We start from the raw sequence: 15,312 nt of genomic DNA, 5'->3' as shown, positions 1-15,312 counted from the left end.
TTCTTGTGAGTTAAAATTCAATCAATATTAGAAAAATGGCAGGTACTATGAGACAGTTGGAAGAACGACAGCTTCCAGCTGAAGTAACAAAAATGCGATGGTCACCAAAAATGGACCTGTTAGCAATTGCCAATGTCAAAGGTTAGAATTCAAAACCGGCATACGATATTTCAGAGACCTTATTCGAATTCTATTATTATTCTATAAATGTAATTATTATAGGAGAAGTTACACTTCATAGATTAACATGGCAAAGAGTATGGTTGTTAAGTCCTCAAGAAGAATCCGATACTTTAGTGAACTTAGCATGGAGACCAGATGGAAAACTTCTGGCTATTTGTTATGAAATATCAAAATCTGTATGTCTTGTAGATATTGAAAACAAAAATATTATTCATAAAACAAAACTCAATTTGCATAGTCCGATTACATGCATGACATGGTTGCCATTGACAAATTTAGAAAATGATAATTCATCATCTAGTAACAAGGCAAATATGCAACCAATAGGAGAATTTCTTCCACCCTTGCCTAGTTTAAATAGAAGTTTTGGTCAGGAACCTGAACGCAAAGAATTCTTATCGCAAACCTTAGATATACTTTTTGTAAGTTTATTTACATTAAATTTATATAAAGTTTGAAACCTCAATTTTCTGATGATAAAATAGCTACATTATTTTGTAGCTTGGTTTAGATGATGGCAATGTTGCAATGTATGTATTTGGTATGTTCTACTGCGGCACAATTTCAGTTGGTCATGGTAGAATATTGGAAATTAGTGGTGGATTTGGTAAACCAATGTGGATTACGTGGAAGGACAACAGTGGCATTAAAGTGAATAGACTATGGTGTCCATTGTTACAACAAAATGCAGCATTTTTAAAGGTTTATTGCATGATAAAGATTATAACTTTGCTTTTAATCGTAGTAAAAGCTCTACAAAGTTTTTATTCAAACCTGAGGTAGCACAAGCTCAAGCTAATATAGAGTACCTGATGGATTATCTTTCTCGTACATTAATGGCAATCTCAGAAGCATGGGAAACAATTCTCCTAGAAATGGATGAGAAACTTGAAAGATATGCAGAAACAGATCCTCCTGGTATAGTTGCTGCTGATTTCCTAGAACTGTTAATGATTGGCATACCAACTCAAAATATGGAAAATTTTTTATTGCGAGATTTGACTGAAAAAGGATTGAAAAAATTGGGACATAGTATTGAAATGTGTTATAGCAATATACAGGTACAGATATGGATTTTTGAAAATCCATAAGACACCATTATAATGTGTTCTGCATTTTTACAGAAATTAGTATTAAAAAATTTAACTAGTGTTGGAATGGCCTTAGTATACCAGTTAGCTGAAATGAGAGGGATGGTCAGATTAGGTGGTCCATATGAACTACTAGGGCTTACTGATGAAACAATTATAACTAATGCACTTCATGCTGCTGAGGCATTTTTAGCTAAATCTTCAGAAATTCAACAAGTCATAGATCATAGTATGCGTGATTATAAAGCATTTTTCAGGTATATTTTTGAAATGAAGTAAAAGTATTATCGGAATACTTTTATCATTAAAGTTTGTTCATTTCAGATGGCTATATGTAGTAATCCTAAGATTAACAGATGAAAGAATACCATCTGAAGTAAGTCGTGTCAGTCAACAAGAGCTAACATTTATTGCCGAATTTTTGCGAGGTTTTGATAAAAGTGAACCAGGTGTTGGGGGCAGAAAGGGAGTGAATTTAGAAAAATTATGTCAATATTTACGACGTGAAAATTTACAAACCTGTTTAACACCTGAAGGAAGCGAATGGGCAGCTATGCTCGACGAAAACCATTGTCTACGCGATCATCCGCTTATTGTTAAACAAGATCTCAACTTTTCACTATTGCAATCTCATGCAAAATTAATTGCCGCTATACAGAATGTTTTTGGAGAAGCGTATCAAGGCTTAGTTGATCATTTTACGATATCAAGTATTCCCTTAGCATCGTCCATAGCGTTCACATCTTCTCAATTTGCAACAAATACCGATGGATTATTAGTCGCAACATGTGACTTAGATCATAAAGTGTTGCGACTTTTTAAAGTTGAATGTCTATGTTTAGAATCAGGCTCGCTCAATTTTAAAATGGGCATAGTAGATATAGATAATAGATCAGGTTTGTGCAATTATTATAAACATTTACATGACTGTTTGACGTTAATGCTAATTATATTGTAATATTTTGTTTATCAGAATCTTACTCTAAAGCCTACATGGATGGTACTATAGTTGATCTGCAGTTTTATTCCCAAGATTACCTCAGTTTATTGTTACTCAACAAACATACTCATGCATCGTTTTTTATACAATTACCACTGAATCAATCTCGAATTTTTGAAAATCAAGATAAAGGACCTATTAACTTAAGCGAACTATTGGGTAATAGTTGGCCACGACCTTTCCAAAGTATCTCTGCTAGGCAATTAGCAGTCAGCGGTGCGCGAAAAGTAGCCGCTATTTTAAGTGAAGGCAATAGGAAAATAAGATTACTAGAAACTGAAGTAGAACCCGAAGATGAGGAAGACGAAGAAGACGAAGAAGATGGAGTTAATGACAATATGCTGGATACTACACATATAAACACTACAAATAATTCTCAGTGACCTTACGCACGTAAACGACGTTCAAGGTACGAGCAATAAAAATGATATAAATATGAACATGTTTACTCGAAACATAGAAGTGACAAATAAAGTAAAAGGTGATATTATCTTGTATTCGTTGAAGTAAGGTAACATTTAAATAAACAATTTAATTAATATTTATATAATATAAATATATGTACAATACATTACGAGCTTTTGTGTGAAAAGTACTAGTTACGATTATTTCATCAATTGGGAAATGATCAAGTGTTTCTATGCTTTAATGGCACAACTGAATGTTTGTTATATATCATGTATATACATTTACGGATAAACGAACTATGAGACCATGTGTTTTTTCAATGCAATAATTTACAATTTATCATACAAAAATTACTTTATGTACTATACAGCTAAATTATTCATTATTTCTGCATCTGCTTAAATACTCTTGGAAAATCGATGTCAAGAGCTACATTATCGATGCCACTGCTATCAATCGTTGGTATAGGTACTGCAGGAGTAGCACTTACATTTGGTGTATACTTTGCAGGAGAATTTTCCCTCGATTCTTCTAAATCTGCGATTGTATATCAATAAAGTATTAGTATGATCATTTACTTTACTTCTTGACCATATTTAAATACTTTATAAAAACATACCAAAAAATTTGCGATTTCGTTTTCGTTTCGTTGTAATGACAAACAGAGCAACTGCTATGCCCACAACTACTACCATAGTAGCAGCCATTCCTCGTAATAAATTAGTCTAAAAGAATAAATATTTGAAGCAAAATTTAAATATACATATTTTTTTAATTCAAGATATCTTTTTTATATACCTCAAAATCGTTTTCCCATACATCTTCCCAGTCTTTTTTAACAATTAATTCAACTACATGAATATTGATAGCAGAATGATCTTTTATACCTCTAGAAATACACTTATAGAAACCAGATTCAGCTGTTGATACACCCTGTAAAGAAGATTAATTAAAGTAAAAAATGTCTTGTATACACATGATTTTAATTAAAGTTATTAATTACCCTGATATAAAGTTTCCCAGTTAATACTTCGTAATTATACTTGTTTTCATCCATGGCATTTCCAGGCCCAATAATGCGCCTGTCATCAGTAAGTTGCCAAAACATAAAACGATGATAATCATCACTACTCAAACATGGAAGCTCAGCTAAGTGACCAGCTGGTACTTCTGTGACTGTAATTGTACTACTAACAATCTCATTTTTTAATAATAATAGTGACAAAGAGGTAAATATAAAAAATTCCACTCTCATCTGTAAAAAAAAAAGAGAAAAATAACATTATTACAGTAATTGTTAATAAAATTTAGACATACACGAACATTAATATACATTTAACTGTGCTTATTACATTAAATACATTTTAATTGTTCTACCTGTTGCATGCTACTTATGTCCAGTCTTCTGAGTACAACAATACATATAAATGTGTCACTGTTAAAGTACTATCACTTGAAATTATGGTAACTACACAAATTTCATATATACATTATTTTTATACATGTACAAATAAAATCCTCAATCAAACAAAAACAAGATCATAACGAAACTGTAGGAATACTACGGAGCTGTGACACACAATTCCTTCTATCGCAAGCTACTCTAGCAAAATGTTTTATATTGTTAGCACATCTTGTCTTATTATACAACAATTATATTCTAATTATATTGATCACCTTTATGGTCAGAATATGAGTACTATAGAACCGGTTTTACATATGACAGATGGTTGTTCAAACCATTATCTTATGCACAATGCAAGTGGAACACACTTGTCAATGAACCATGTTACATAACTGTGAAGGTAACTGTATGTAATCTATCACTCCTTTTATGTTATATTTTAATATTTAAATGCACTAATATAAGTTAATAGTTAGCATCAAAGTCACTGTCTGTGAATGATGACAGTCTTATGAACTAATGAGAAAAGCTTCAATAATGAAGCTAAGGTAGAGTTACTTATTTATATCTTTGTCCTATTCATCCTTGTGCAATAGAGTATTTATAGTAAGCTACACTGGCATCTTGTGACTACCATACCACCTGAAAGTACGTTATACATTCCTTCATATTAACTATTGAAGGAACATTGATATGTAATACAAAACCTAATATCAAGGCACTATTTATGTGCATTCTACCTGTCTGTCGTTATGCAATACACATAAGGTAGAAAGCATAACAGAGTATCAGTATTTTATTTCCATTTACAAACTATTAAATGAAAGCCTTAAGCATTTACTACTATTAATTAAATATGCTACATGAATACTTTATTAGTTACATTATTCACAGAAATGCATGCGACTCAGTTTACTATAAAATTAAATTTGTATAGATTAAGCTAAATATTGTATATACCTACTTAAATATCTCTTTAAATAATTGTAATTTGTATATTGTCATTACCGATAATATTGAATCAGTCATATGAAGACATTAAGTGCCAATCCAGGAAGAAGTATCCAAAACGGTGCCAAGGCAACTTTTGCTGGTAAAGACCATTGAGGGATTTCCAATTTTAAACAAATCAAAATTTGGGCACTTAATTTCAGAAACACTGCTGTTATGTACCATACCTAGAAGCAAATTATTTTCAACTTTTATCAAAAATAACTAGAAGATCATTTAAAAAGCAATTTGACAATTATTTCAAATAAATTCATTAGTTTACTTATAGTATGCCATCAGTTTCTTTAAAATACTGATGTATGCATAAAATAAGAGGAGGATATGTAAATTATGTGAAAAGAGAATTGTTTTATGACATTGGTTGTGAAAGGGACATATTCATCTTCTATCTTTTTCATTTTCCTGCTCTTAGTAAACTTACTTGTCGACATAAGTGAACAGGAATTTCATTTTTGTATCGAGAAATCATTCTAAAAATGACATAAATGAGAAGTATATGGTCGTACAACCACATTGGAATAAAAACTATGAACCAGTTCCATTGTATCTTCTGATCGTGCTTCAAAATAATTAGAATCAGAAAAATTAAGATATTAAACCATGTAAATAGTGCACGATGTAAAACTGCCATTGAAACATAAGCTTAAATACGTCGAAAATCACGAGATAAAACGTGATCGCGAATCTATACGATCATGTTGCAAATTTGCCGATCTGTTTACATCAAATCAACACCTGATATATCAAGCTTCTAACCTCTATTATCGACTAACCTACAAAATGTAATAACTTTCAAGATGTCGCTACTTGAAAATGTGCGAATCATATATATGTATATATGTATGCATACATATACATTTGCATAAAGAGAAGTATAATGTACAATACATTGTAGAAAGTATTGCAAAATTTAAAAGTATATAAGTAAAAAGCAAGTAAACAGAATTAAAAGTAGAAATAATTTAACAAGATTTAACCTTATCGTATTTCAATCATTTTTCTATATAAAAAACATTCCTATTTTTATCAAAATAATGAATAGAACACATTTTTTTAATACAAAAATTTTATTATAAACTACGCTTTGCAATCCATATTACACTGCTTTTTATTGGTTTTGGTATTCATTTGGTTTCTATATTTTTTTATATATAAATACAGAGAAAAAATATTTTACAATTTCACTCGTCTACTTAAATTTAATTAAAATTTCGGTATGAATTAAATATTCCTAATAATGTAATTAGAAAGTATACACCGCTTCATAGTTAATTACAGCAATTTGTTATAACAATTAATTTCACACACTTATATCTAACTCTTAAACAGTTTCTGCGCAGTAAACTATGTGACTATCAATTTCTTGCATCTTTTTTTCACACTTATCTAACTTCTTATACATATAGTGTGTTTAGAATATCTGTAAATTATTTTCCTATGCATATTTAAGAGTTTCTCTTTTCTCATACTCCACAGAAACATTATATAATTATAGTGAAATTGCAAAAAAGTATGCAAATACACATTATCTATAATTTTGTGGGTGTATGCCAATGTCACGACAATTTTATCACCCGATAGAAAAATACCATAGCCTTCAAGTCATTTGTCGATCGTTCAGTCAAGCAACAGATACAGGCACGGGCTTGACGAGATTTTTCGGTGTTGCGATATGGTTTAATTTCTGATAGTTTAGCAACTTATAAGCAATCATTTTCAATTTCGAATTGGCCGATGTAACAGGTGGTTACCGGCGACCACATATTTGAATATTTGTGGAAGTTAGAAGTGTATAGTGTATACAGATTGTAATTATATACCATGTCTAAACAGATGAACAATACAGCATCAAATGACACTCACGTGAGTATATTTCCTGTAACAAAGTAATATTTATTTTATATAATTCGACATTTAGTATACATATTAACATTCATCTTACATGCCAAATTTTATCTTACAATTATGACAAAGTCATATCAAAAATGTAAATGATGTCGAAGTATTCTTAGTTCGTAATCTTATCAAGATCATGCGATTACTATATAGGGTGTTTAAAAAATGTAGACGCAGAAGAATATGTAGAATTGAAATATCTTTGTTAATACAATGAAATGAGATCGTCCGTAGTCACTAATTTATACATCGAAGCAAATGCAAATTGAAACAAATTTATCCAGTCTTTATTGTACTTTCTCGAGCAGCCTCATAAATATACATACGTAACTGATAATTCTTTGAGCAGATACCTTGGTCAGTAGCTTACAGAAATAGAAATGTACTAAAAATTATTGAATTTCATTTGTAAAGCGACTATACACAAGTAGCAAAATGTTATACACTTTAAAAATATTTTAAAGCGAGCTTTCATAACTAAAACACAATTTTTGTTAAAATACAATTTTATATTTAAAAAAATAATAAAACCTATTAAAAAATTAAAAATGATAAAAAAATCTATAAAAAACGTAAAATCTATGTAATAGAAAAACTGATTACGTCATGTTATCCCAAGGACATTTCGCTCATTTTGTAACAATGACATAACTCAGAAATCATATTCTTAAGACATATGAGATAAACTCAATATTTAGTACATGATTCTTTCTATGCTTGTAAGTTGAAAATAACAAATTTTTGAGTTACGTCATTGTTGCAGTAAATCAGGAATATACTTTGCAACAATCGCGGAAAGACATTGGGGCCACATTGTGTCACTCCTACATAGGTATAATACACATTTATCCTGTGTATGTAATACCTCCGGTAATATAGCTATAAATACACTGGAATAGTAGACACTGTTCTTAGACCGAGGAAAGTAAGATCTATTTTAAAGGGTAGCGCCCCGTATCTGACCCTATGGCAGAAGCCGGTGATTTCTCAAGGCGTGAACGTAAAAATTCCCTCGGAGCCGGCAACAGAACCGAAGACACTTCCGCAAGGGTTTCTTAATAGGGATTGGCGCTCGTTCTTTCTCAGAACTTTTCTTTTTTATTCATCCCCACTTGGTCTTCGTACAGTTACGACCTTAGCCTCGTTCTCAGCATTCTTTCGCGAAGGTGCCGACCACGTGCAATTTGATTTGCGATGCCAAACTTACGATCGCTGGTAAGTCGTTTAAATAAGAAAAAACGACGGTTTTTTGTTTTTTCTCATCGCATTTATTCAAACTAGTCGCAAAAATCGAACCATCACGCTTGACAAATAACCTCGTCGAGATATTAACTTTTTAGTGTAATATCTCTTTATTTTATATTATGCAGTGGTTTTGTTCTTGTTTTTGCACATTTGGAGCAAGTAGAGTGGCAGTGGATGATATTGGAGTTGCATTTATGAGCTGACACCTGAGTGTCTATAAATTAAATTGTATTTATTGAGTGAAGTCTTATTGAACAGTAGCTGTGTTATTATTAAGGATTCTGATTTCGAGGCAAATGTCTTTGGATTCATTTTTGAGGCCATAACTTGGAGTAGTTACAAATTGATATCTTGGGTCAAAAGTGGAATTAAGATAATGAGAGTATACAATTTTTGAGATATTTAAATTTATGTAATTACTGTATTATTTGGTGTTTTATGGTGTGGTATTTTATGAAGGAATTCGTAATTTTAGTGTATGCATATTTACTTGTAATATATGTATTTTTAATTTTTTTCTCTTCTTTTTTAGGTTTTACCAATATTGGCTGCTGTAGGAACAGTAGCTGTAATAGGATTAGTAGTCAAATTTTATAAATCTTGGAGCGGCGAAAAGAAAAAGAAGTCTCCTGTTTTACTGGTTGACCCAGTTGTTAAATATAGTTTACCATTAATCCAAAAAGACATAATAAGTCATGATACAAGGAAGTTTAGGTTTGGTTTGCCTACACCAGATCATATCCTAGGATTACCAATTGGTCAACATGTGCATTTAATAGCAAAGATTGGAGAAGATGTAGTCATACGTTCTTACACACCTGTTTCCAGTGACGATGATCATGGTTACGTAGATTTGGTTATTAAAGTAAGTAGAATGAAACCCAAATACTGATTCTGTGCTCCCAAATTAAAATTTTGTAATGTAATACTTTTGCTCAGGTCTATTTCAAAAATGTCCATCCCAAATTCCCTGAGGGAGGAAAACTATCTCAATACTTGGAAAACATGAAAATTGGAGATACTATCGATTTTAAAGGACCATCTGGTCGTCTTGTTTATAAGGGTAATGGACAGTTTTGCATAAAAATTTTAAGAAAAGATCCACCTGTGGAATACAACGTTAAGAAGGTATGTATATGATTTATGGTTTGAAATATATACTATGTAAATATACAATGATTATACATAATTACCCCCATCAATTGCAGGTTGTAATGCTAGCTGGTGGTACAGGGATCACACCAATGCTACAGTTAATTCGAGCTATAATAAAAGATCCCACAGATGAGACTCAAGCTTCCTTACTTTTTGCTAACCAAACGGAAAAAGACATATTGCTAAGAGATGAATTAGATGATATTGCAAAGAACCATCCTGACAAACTAAAACTTTGGTACACATTAGATACCAGTGATGAAAATTGGCCATACAGTACAGGACACATAAACGCGGAAATGATAAAAAATCACATGTTCCCTCCTTCATCTGATACAATTGTACTTATGTGTGGTCCACCTCCAATGATTAATTTTGCTTGCAATCCTAATTTAGATAAACTAGGATATGACTCGAAATTACGATTTGCATATTAAAGCAATAAATCACGTTTTGTTGTGCCGAATTGTAGATTGCATTTGGCTTGTTAGTACGTGTTTTTACTCGATAAGACACATGATATTATCTTTCCAAATACAGCATTTTTTGTTTTATGTTGACTATATATTAAGTGTGTAACAACTTTAAAACCTGCTAGTGTGTATACAGAACCAATTTACATAATTGTACGCATTTGAGAATATTTAAAGCAGTATTCAAATGTTGAAACTCATTAAAAAAGATTTAACTTGCAAGTATGCACTTAATTTTCAAGTATACAAGACTGTGACTAAAACAGAATAGTCTTTATAGAATAAAGACGTTAACATTTGTATTTTGTATTTCCGTATTTCATTTAATTTTTAATTTTTTACAAAATATGTTATAGTAGAGCTTCAGTGAAAAACAAAACATAGGTTAAAGCATTTATTGATGTTAAACCTTATTGTATTGTTATAAAAAATGATGATCGCAAATTGTAGTTGTACAAATTCCTTTCATATTTCCTTTTCAGTTGGTAATATAAGATTTATATTATAAAATGACAGTTCATATTGCAGAAATTACAGAAAAATTAGCTGCTATACAATAACTTTCAATTATTATCGACGTTTATTAATTAACAAAATGAATAATACTTGAATCAAGTTCTCGATAATTTGATTATAATTCGTATCGCGAAGAAGCAGTGCAAACATATTAAAGCAATGAAAGAGCATTTTAATTAACAACGTCCACGATCCTTGACGCGTTTCCTGGGTGCTGCCCGCAAAATATCATCCACGCGTAAAATCATTTCTGCCGCTTCTGCTGCGCTGAGTAAAACTTGTCTCTTCACAGCCCAAGACTCAGTAATTCCTAATCGTTTCATGCATCCAACTTTTCCTTGCTCCATATCTATGAGTATAGAACAAACAAAAATAATTTGTAATGAATATTTGACACTTCAAAAAATGATTAATTACAACCATGATTATGATATGAAAACGTACCAAGACCCATCGTATTCGCACCGGAATTATGTGCAGCTCTAAGCTCACTAATCAGTTGAGCTGAATCATAACCAGCATTGTCGGCAATAACAGTAGGTAACTGTTGCAAAGCTCGGGCGAATGATTCCATTGCAACTGCTTCTTTTCCAGGAGTGGCGGCAGCTGCTTTCATGACAGCACAAGCCATCGCCATCTCGCTGCATCCTCCGCCATAAACGATTCTCGATTCACGTACAGTAGCTGATAATACGCAAAGTGCATCATGCAACGATCTTTCTGCTTCATCGATGATCTGCTGCGTAGCTCCTCTAATTATTACTGTACACGCTTCTCCCAAAGGAACGCCAGAGAATTTCAGCAAAGTATCCTCACCTATCATTACCTGAACAAGTAGATTGATTTATGAAATTGATGCATACATTTAACGCAACTCGAAAGCATACCTGTTCAATGAGATCGCATTTTCCAAGTTTTACCATCTCAGGGTTGTCAAATGTGCTGACTATTTCTCCGCCGGTGACAAGAGCGAGTCTTTCGATGCCATCGAAATCAGCATGCTCGATAGCCATGATGTTAGCATCAGCAAACAATTGTTCTGGGTAATTATAAATTAATTGCCTATTGATGAAAACGTTGCAACCGTGCTTGATGATCTTGTCAACTTTATCCTACATTAAATGTAATTGTTAATAACTGAACACAAAGTTTACACTTTTGCAGAACTATCTGAATGATTACCTTCATCTTTTCCTTCTCTGCTGCTTCTAATTCTGCAATCTTTGCCATTGAATCAACTCGAACTCTAGATCCAAATACCTGAAAACACCATGTACAGGTTATTATTATTGATTAACAATATTAGTATAAATGCCTCATTTGCCTTAGTTACCTTAATTTTATCTGTATCCATGGGAGTATTAGCTATAAGTATACGAGCGTCTGTCACCCTCTGAGGCTGATGCACTCCAGGTTTCTTGTCTAACAAAAATCCATCATCAAGGAAAGAATCAGTCAAAGTTCCTCCTCGTTTCTTGATTATTTGAATGGCAGACAAATTGCCAGATCCTTTGAGGCGTAAAACGGCATCCACAGCAAGCTTGCTGAAATGTTCTTTATGTTGGGATAAAATCTTTGAGCTCAGAGTTGTACGAGCAATGTTTAGTAAATCTTCACGGAAACGTTCAGGATCTGCAGAATTATCCGCAGCAGCATTTTTTAAAGCTTCACGTGCCACATTGGTTGCATTTCTCCAACCAGAAATTATAGTTTGTGGATGAATTTTTTGATCAATTAATTTTTCTGCTTCTCTTAATAATTCAGCAGCTAGAACAACAAATAATACCTTTAAGTTTCTTAGCTTAAGTCAATAGAAAATACATTAAATATTAAAATAATATACAAACCAAGAACAGTGACTGAAGTAGTGCCATCTCCAACTTCGTCATCTTGTACACGAGACATGTCCACTAAAATCTTAGCAGCAGGATTATCCACGCCAACATTCTTGAGGATAGTAGCTCCATCATTCGTAACTTGAACATCTCCTGCAGACCGGCCATGAGCCACCAAAATCTTGTCCATGCCTTTAGGGCCAAGAGTAGATTTTACCAAATCGCCAATGGCTATTGCTCCCACGAACAAGCTCAATCTGGCAATTTCTGCCTTTTCTTCTTCAGCCTCATTTTTGAGGATCCTGACAGGGTTCAGGGAAACCTGTAAATAGAAATTTAAAGTTTCACATTTACTGACGATAGAAATCACAGTAAAATATTACTGTATATTCGAAATTAATCGAATTATCTGATTTATTATAATCAACACTGCATTTTCATAATTCTCCTTCCACGGACTGCCCAATAACAAAATTTATACTTCAAAATTGTTGTTTAAAGGAATTACTAATATACAAGAGAACTATTTGAGTCACGAAGGTACACACTGAAAAGATGATTTTCCATTGAAGAATATTATTAAACGAATAGTAAAAAATATATCTATTGACACACGTGCGCCATTTGTCACGCCTTCGTATACGAAACCGGGTAACGAACGTTAATCCATCGCTACTCTGATTTTTGACGGTATTACAAGAATATTGTTCTACAACATACGTTAGGCTAACAAAATCGATTCATTACCATTTCGAATCGCCGTTGAAACGACTGATCACAATTTTTAGTCGAATAACGTTACTTCAACACCACAGCAAAGCACAATTACAAGAAGTTATTAGCCTACAGATGGCGCCTCCACTTGAAACTGCGGACATATTCGTTCTCTACGATTTTCCGCTGTAGCTATTTCTGCATTGGACATTGCAGATAATGCCGATCGTCTCCAACGAATCGTGATACTTATTAAGTAGAATATACCACTCATAATCGAGCTTTAAAGGAAAACACCGAGAACCTTCCTTTATAATGCGCCTACATAGATGGCGTACCATTCCAAACACGATCCTTTCGATCTCGAAGTTAATTCCTTTTAAGGTTTGAAGAAAGTATCACGATACGGATTTTAACATACACGTTCTTTTATATTTAAATTAAAACAGGATGTTCAGAAAAACGTATACGAATTTAAGGAGGTATCGCATTTAGGGTAAATCAATATGTTAAAAATTTCCAAAAATATTGTGTACTGGAAACATTATAGAAATTTCACTTAATAATGAACATTAGAAACATTTATTTTTGCTTCACGTTATAAAATATCAATTAATCACTAATGGTGATTATCAAGGATATAAAAAGATATGTAGATTTATTTTTTATACAAAATAAAAGGGTAATCATTATCATAAGTTCCATAGATTCTTTTTAAATTTGTTCATAATATTTGTGATTGAGAGCATTCTAGGTTAAAATTAGTACTTCCTCTTGTCCACCAGTACACGAATATCAAGTTACCGGACGTTAAACTTATTTGAAAGCACGCCACAATATGATAATGTTTCTCAGTATCATCATTGCAGTTGGGTGTATTACATGTTGCCAGACACTTAACTCGACTAGACAGTTTATTGCATTTGCGATTAGATTTGAGGGGATCATTTAAATATCTTTTAATAACCTGGTACACGCGTCGAGATACAAAAGGTACAACGCCTACTACATATTTCCCATTTTTCATTAGTTAACAATATTCAAAACTGTAAATTATATTTTTCAAAAGCATCGATAACAAATTCAGTGGCGGATCCAGAGAAGAAGCGATAAAAGCGATTTTACCCCCAGCAGTAGTAACATTTAAAAGTATTCTGTTACAAGCAAATTTCAAATCATGCAAAAGAAGGTTCAAAAATGTAAATATGTATTTCTACATTTCGCCCTTCCCCCTCCCCCTCTACACCCCCTGAAAAAAAGGATTCTGAATCCGCCCCTGAAAAAATTACTGATCTTAATTTCTAATTGTATGAAGTAAACGATCAGTTCACGTGACGAAGACCACCGAGTACCCTTCGGAAATTTAAATTTCACTGACCAATCTGTGTGACGCGTGCTGGCGCGCGCGCGTGCACCTTTAAATAACGGTCTCCACCCAGCTGTCCCTCATTTCGTTCGCATCTTCACGTACAATAGGGGTCGTACAGACCCTTTGATGCTTTCATGCGACTGCAGACGTTCTCGCGCATATGTGACGGTTCGAGACAATAATTCGGGACACCGGTCGTTGTAGAATACAAAAATATAAAGACTTGGGATTCCCTTGATAATCGATTATCATTTTCTTGAAGCCTCAACATTAGAGAAACAGAACTAATTAAAGATCTGTTTCACCCTTTGAATATTGAAAAGTATATCGACGCTATATTCGACATTTTTCTATATTTTTTCATATTGTATAGATTCTATGTTTTGCACATTGAAATTTACCATAAATGCATAAAGGTCTGCAGTCTACTCATAAAATATATTTACGGGCCCTTCGATATTTGTGTCATTGAGAAGTTAATATACGACAAGTCAGCCTTGGCGTTTCATCGAAGCCCGCTGTCTTCACGTTTCGATCATTTCGTTCCCATTAATGTGTACACAGCAAACCTGTACCGGTATACGGGTACTGCATATGCAAATCAATCGTAGATGCTCCACCTTTTATTTAGAACAGTCATACAATATTACTCGTTATAAGTAACTGAAGCATACATGTACATCATTGCAGCTGCGATTGGTAAAAGTAGATCTCTGTAATCGATTTTCCCATGTAGATCACTTTCCACTGAGATTCATTTCACCTCCTACCTTCGAAGATTCCCGTCTGACTGAGAAGCTGTCACTAATGAAATTCCAATGCGTGTAGTCATCGGTCTACACAATGATTTTTAATGGAAATCTCGAGTTTCATTACTACTGACTGACATTTAAATTGACTTTTCTCTAAACTATATTTTCTTGCTTTCAGATACCATTGGATATTTTTTAAACGAATAAGCTTGAAAAATTTGAACTTTGATTACTTATATGTAAACATATGAATAGGAAA

At 32.8% G+C, this 15,312-nt stretch overlaps 4 protein-coding genes across 8 annotated transcripts; 2 read left to right on the top strand and 2 right to left on the bottom strand.

Annotated features, from left to right (window-relative positions):
- The first annotated feature begins 3 nt into the window (after positions 1 to 3).
- Positions 4 to 3,220, top strand: Apc4 (anaphase-promoting complex subunit 4). Of its 2 annotated transcripts, none has more exons than XM_076393442.1 (7): positions 4 to 141; positions 223 to 605; positions 685 to 885; positions 963 to 1,244; positions 1,308 to 1,531; positions 1,599 to 2,170; positions 2,248 to 3,220. In XM_076393442.1, the coding sequence occupies exons 1-7, from the start codon at positions 36 to 38 to the stop codon at positions 2,655 to 2,657; spliced, it is 2,178 nt and encodes a 725-aa protein (XP_076249557.1). In that variant the 5' UTR covers positions 4 to 35; the 3' UTR covers positions 2,658 to 3,220. The 2 variants fall into 2 exon arrangements, with proteins under 2 accessions (XP_076249557.1, XP_076249556.1); XM_076393441.1 differs by having other exon boundaries at positions 2,245 to 3,220.
- On the bottom strand, positions 2,800 to 5,250 carry LOC143188925 (uncharacterized). Of its 3 annotated transcripts, XM_076393461.1 has the most exons (6): positions 4,360 to 4,621; positions 4,060 to 4,150; positions 3,686 to 3,937; positions 3,481 to 3,615; positions 3,302 to 3,407; positions 2,800 to 3,219 (listed from the first exon to the last, which is right to left on the bottom strand). In XM_076393461.1, exons 2-6 carry the CDS (start codon positions 4,066 to 4,068, stop codon positions 3,065 to 3,067), a joined length of 657 nt encoding a protein of 218 aa, XP_076249576.1. In that variant the 5' UTR covers positions 4,069 to 4,150; positions 4,360 to 4,621; the 3' UTR covers positions 2,800 to 3,064. The 3 variants fall into 3 exon arrangements, with proteins under 3 accessions (XP_076249576.1, XP_076249575.1, XP_076249577.1); XM_076393460.1 differs by lacking the exons at positions 4,060 to 4,150; positions 4,360 to 4,621 and adding an exon at positions 5,096 to 5,250; XM_076393462.1 differs by lacking the exon at positions 4,060 to 4,150 and having other exon boundaries at positions 4,360 to 4,620.
- A 1,373-nt stretch (positions 5,251 to 6,623) lies between these two features.
- LOC143188923 (NADH-cytochrome b5 reductase 3) lies at positions 6,624 to 10,176 on the top strand. Of its 2 annotated transcripts, none has more exons than XM_076393455.1 (4): positions 6,624 to 6,961; positions 8,772 to 9,104; positions 9,179 to 9,367; positions 9,448 to 10,176. In XM_076393455.1, the coding sequence occupies exons 1-4, from the start codon at positions 6,920 to 6,922 to the stop codon at positions 9,829 to 9,831; spliced, it is 948 nt and encodes a 315-aa protein (XP_076249570.1). In that variant the 5' UTR covers positions 6,624 to 6,919; the 3' UTR covers positions 9,832 to 10,176. The 2 variants fall into 2 exon arrangements, with proteins under 2 accessions (XP_076249570.1, XP_076249571.1); XM_076393456.1 differs by lacking the exon at positions 6,624 to 6,961 and adding an exon at positions 8,046 to 8,209.
- Positions 10,177 to 10,248: 72 nt separating this feature from the next.
- Cct2 (chaperonin containing TCP1 subunit 2) lies at positions 10,249 to 13,050 on the bottom strand. The gene is made up of 7 exons (XM_076393445.1): positions 12,966 to 13,050; positions 12,231 to 12,540; positions 11,717 to 12,150; positions 11,566 to 11,643; positions 11,271 to 11,495; positions 10,828 to 11,209; positions 10,249 to 10,732 (listed from the first exon to the last, which is right to left on the bottom strand). The coding sequence occupies exons 1-7, from the start codon at positions 12,966 to 12,968 to the stop codon at positions 10,560 to 10,562; spliced, it is 1,605 nt and encodes a 534-aa protein (XP_076249560.1). The 5' UTR covers positions 12,969 to 13,050; the 3' UTR covers positions 10,249 to 10,559.
- Positions 13,051 to 15,312: the final 2,262 nt, after the last annotated feature.

Source organism: Calliopsis andreniformis, chromosome 3 (genome assembly GCF_051401765.1).
Source record: "Calliopsis andreniformis isolate RMS-2024a chromosome 3, iyCalAndr_principal, whole genome shotgun sequence".
In the NCBI taxonomy this organism is placed as follows: domain Eukaryota; kingdom Metazoa; phylum Arthropoda; class Insecta; order Hymenoptera; family Andrenidae; genus Calliopsis; species Calliopsis andreniformis.
The sequence above is the reverse complement of the archived record's forward strand: the minus strand, read 5'-3'. Positions and strand labels throughout refer to the sequence as shown.

Coding starts and splice junctions, on each gene's coding strand:
- Apc4 (XM_076393441.1), top strand. CDS start 36: ATGGCAGGTACTATGAGACAGTTGGAAGAACGACAGCTTCCAGCTGAA. Junction 1,532..1,598: donor GATTATAAAGCATTTTTCAG/GTATATTTTTGA, acceptor TGTTCATTTCAG/ATGGCTATATGTAGTAATCC. Junction 2,171..2,244: donor AGATATAGATAATAGATCAG/GTTTGTGCAATT, acceptor TATTTTGTTTAT/CAGAATCTTACTCTAAAGCC.
- LOC143188925 (XM_076393460.1), bottom strand. CDS start 5,116: ATGACTGATTCAATATTATCG. Junction 3,408..3,480: donor TATGGGAAAACGATTTTGAG/GTATATAAAAAA, acceptor TTATTCTTTTAG/ACTAATTTATTACGAGGAAT. Junction 3,220..3,301: donor ACGAAATCGCAAATTTTTTG/GTATGTTTTTAT, acceptor ATACAATCGCAG/ATTTAGAAGAATCGAGGGAA.
- LOC143188923 (XM_076393455.1), top strand. CDS start 6,920: ATGTCTAAACAGATGAACAATACAGCATCAAATGACACTCAC. Junction 6,962..8,771: donor CAGCATCAAATGACACTCAC/GTGAGTATATTT, acceptor CTTCTTTTTTAG/GTTTTACCAATATTGGCTGC. Junction 9,368..9,447: donor TGGAATACAACGTTAAGAAG/GTATGTATATGA, acceptor CATCAATTGCAG/GTTGTAATGCTAGCTGGTGG.
- Cct2 (XM_076393445.1), bottom strand. Junction 12,151..12,230: donor TACTTCAGTCACTGTTCTTG/GTTTGTATATTA, acceptor TTGTTGTTCTAG/CTGCTGAATTATTAAGAGAA. Junction 11,644..11,716: donor TGGATACAGATAAAATTAAG/GTAACTAAGGCA, acceptor TGGTGTTTTCAG/GTATTTGGATCTAGAGTTCG.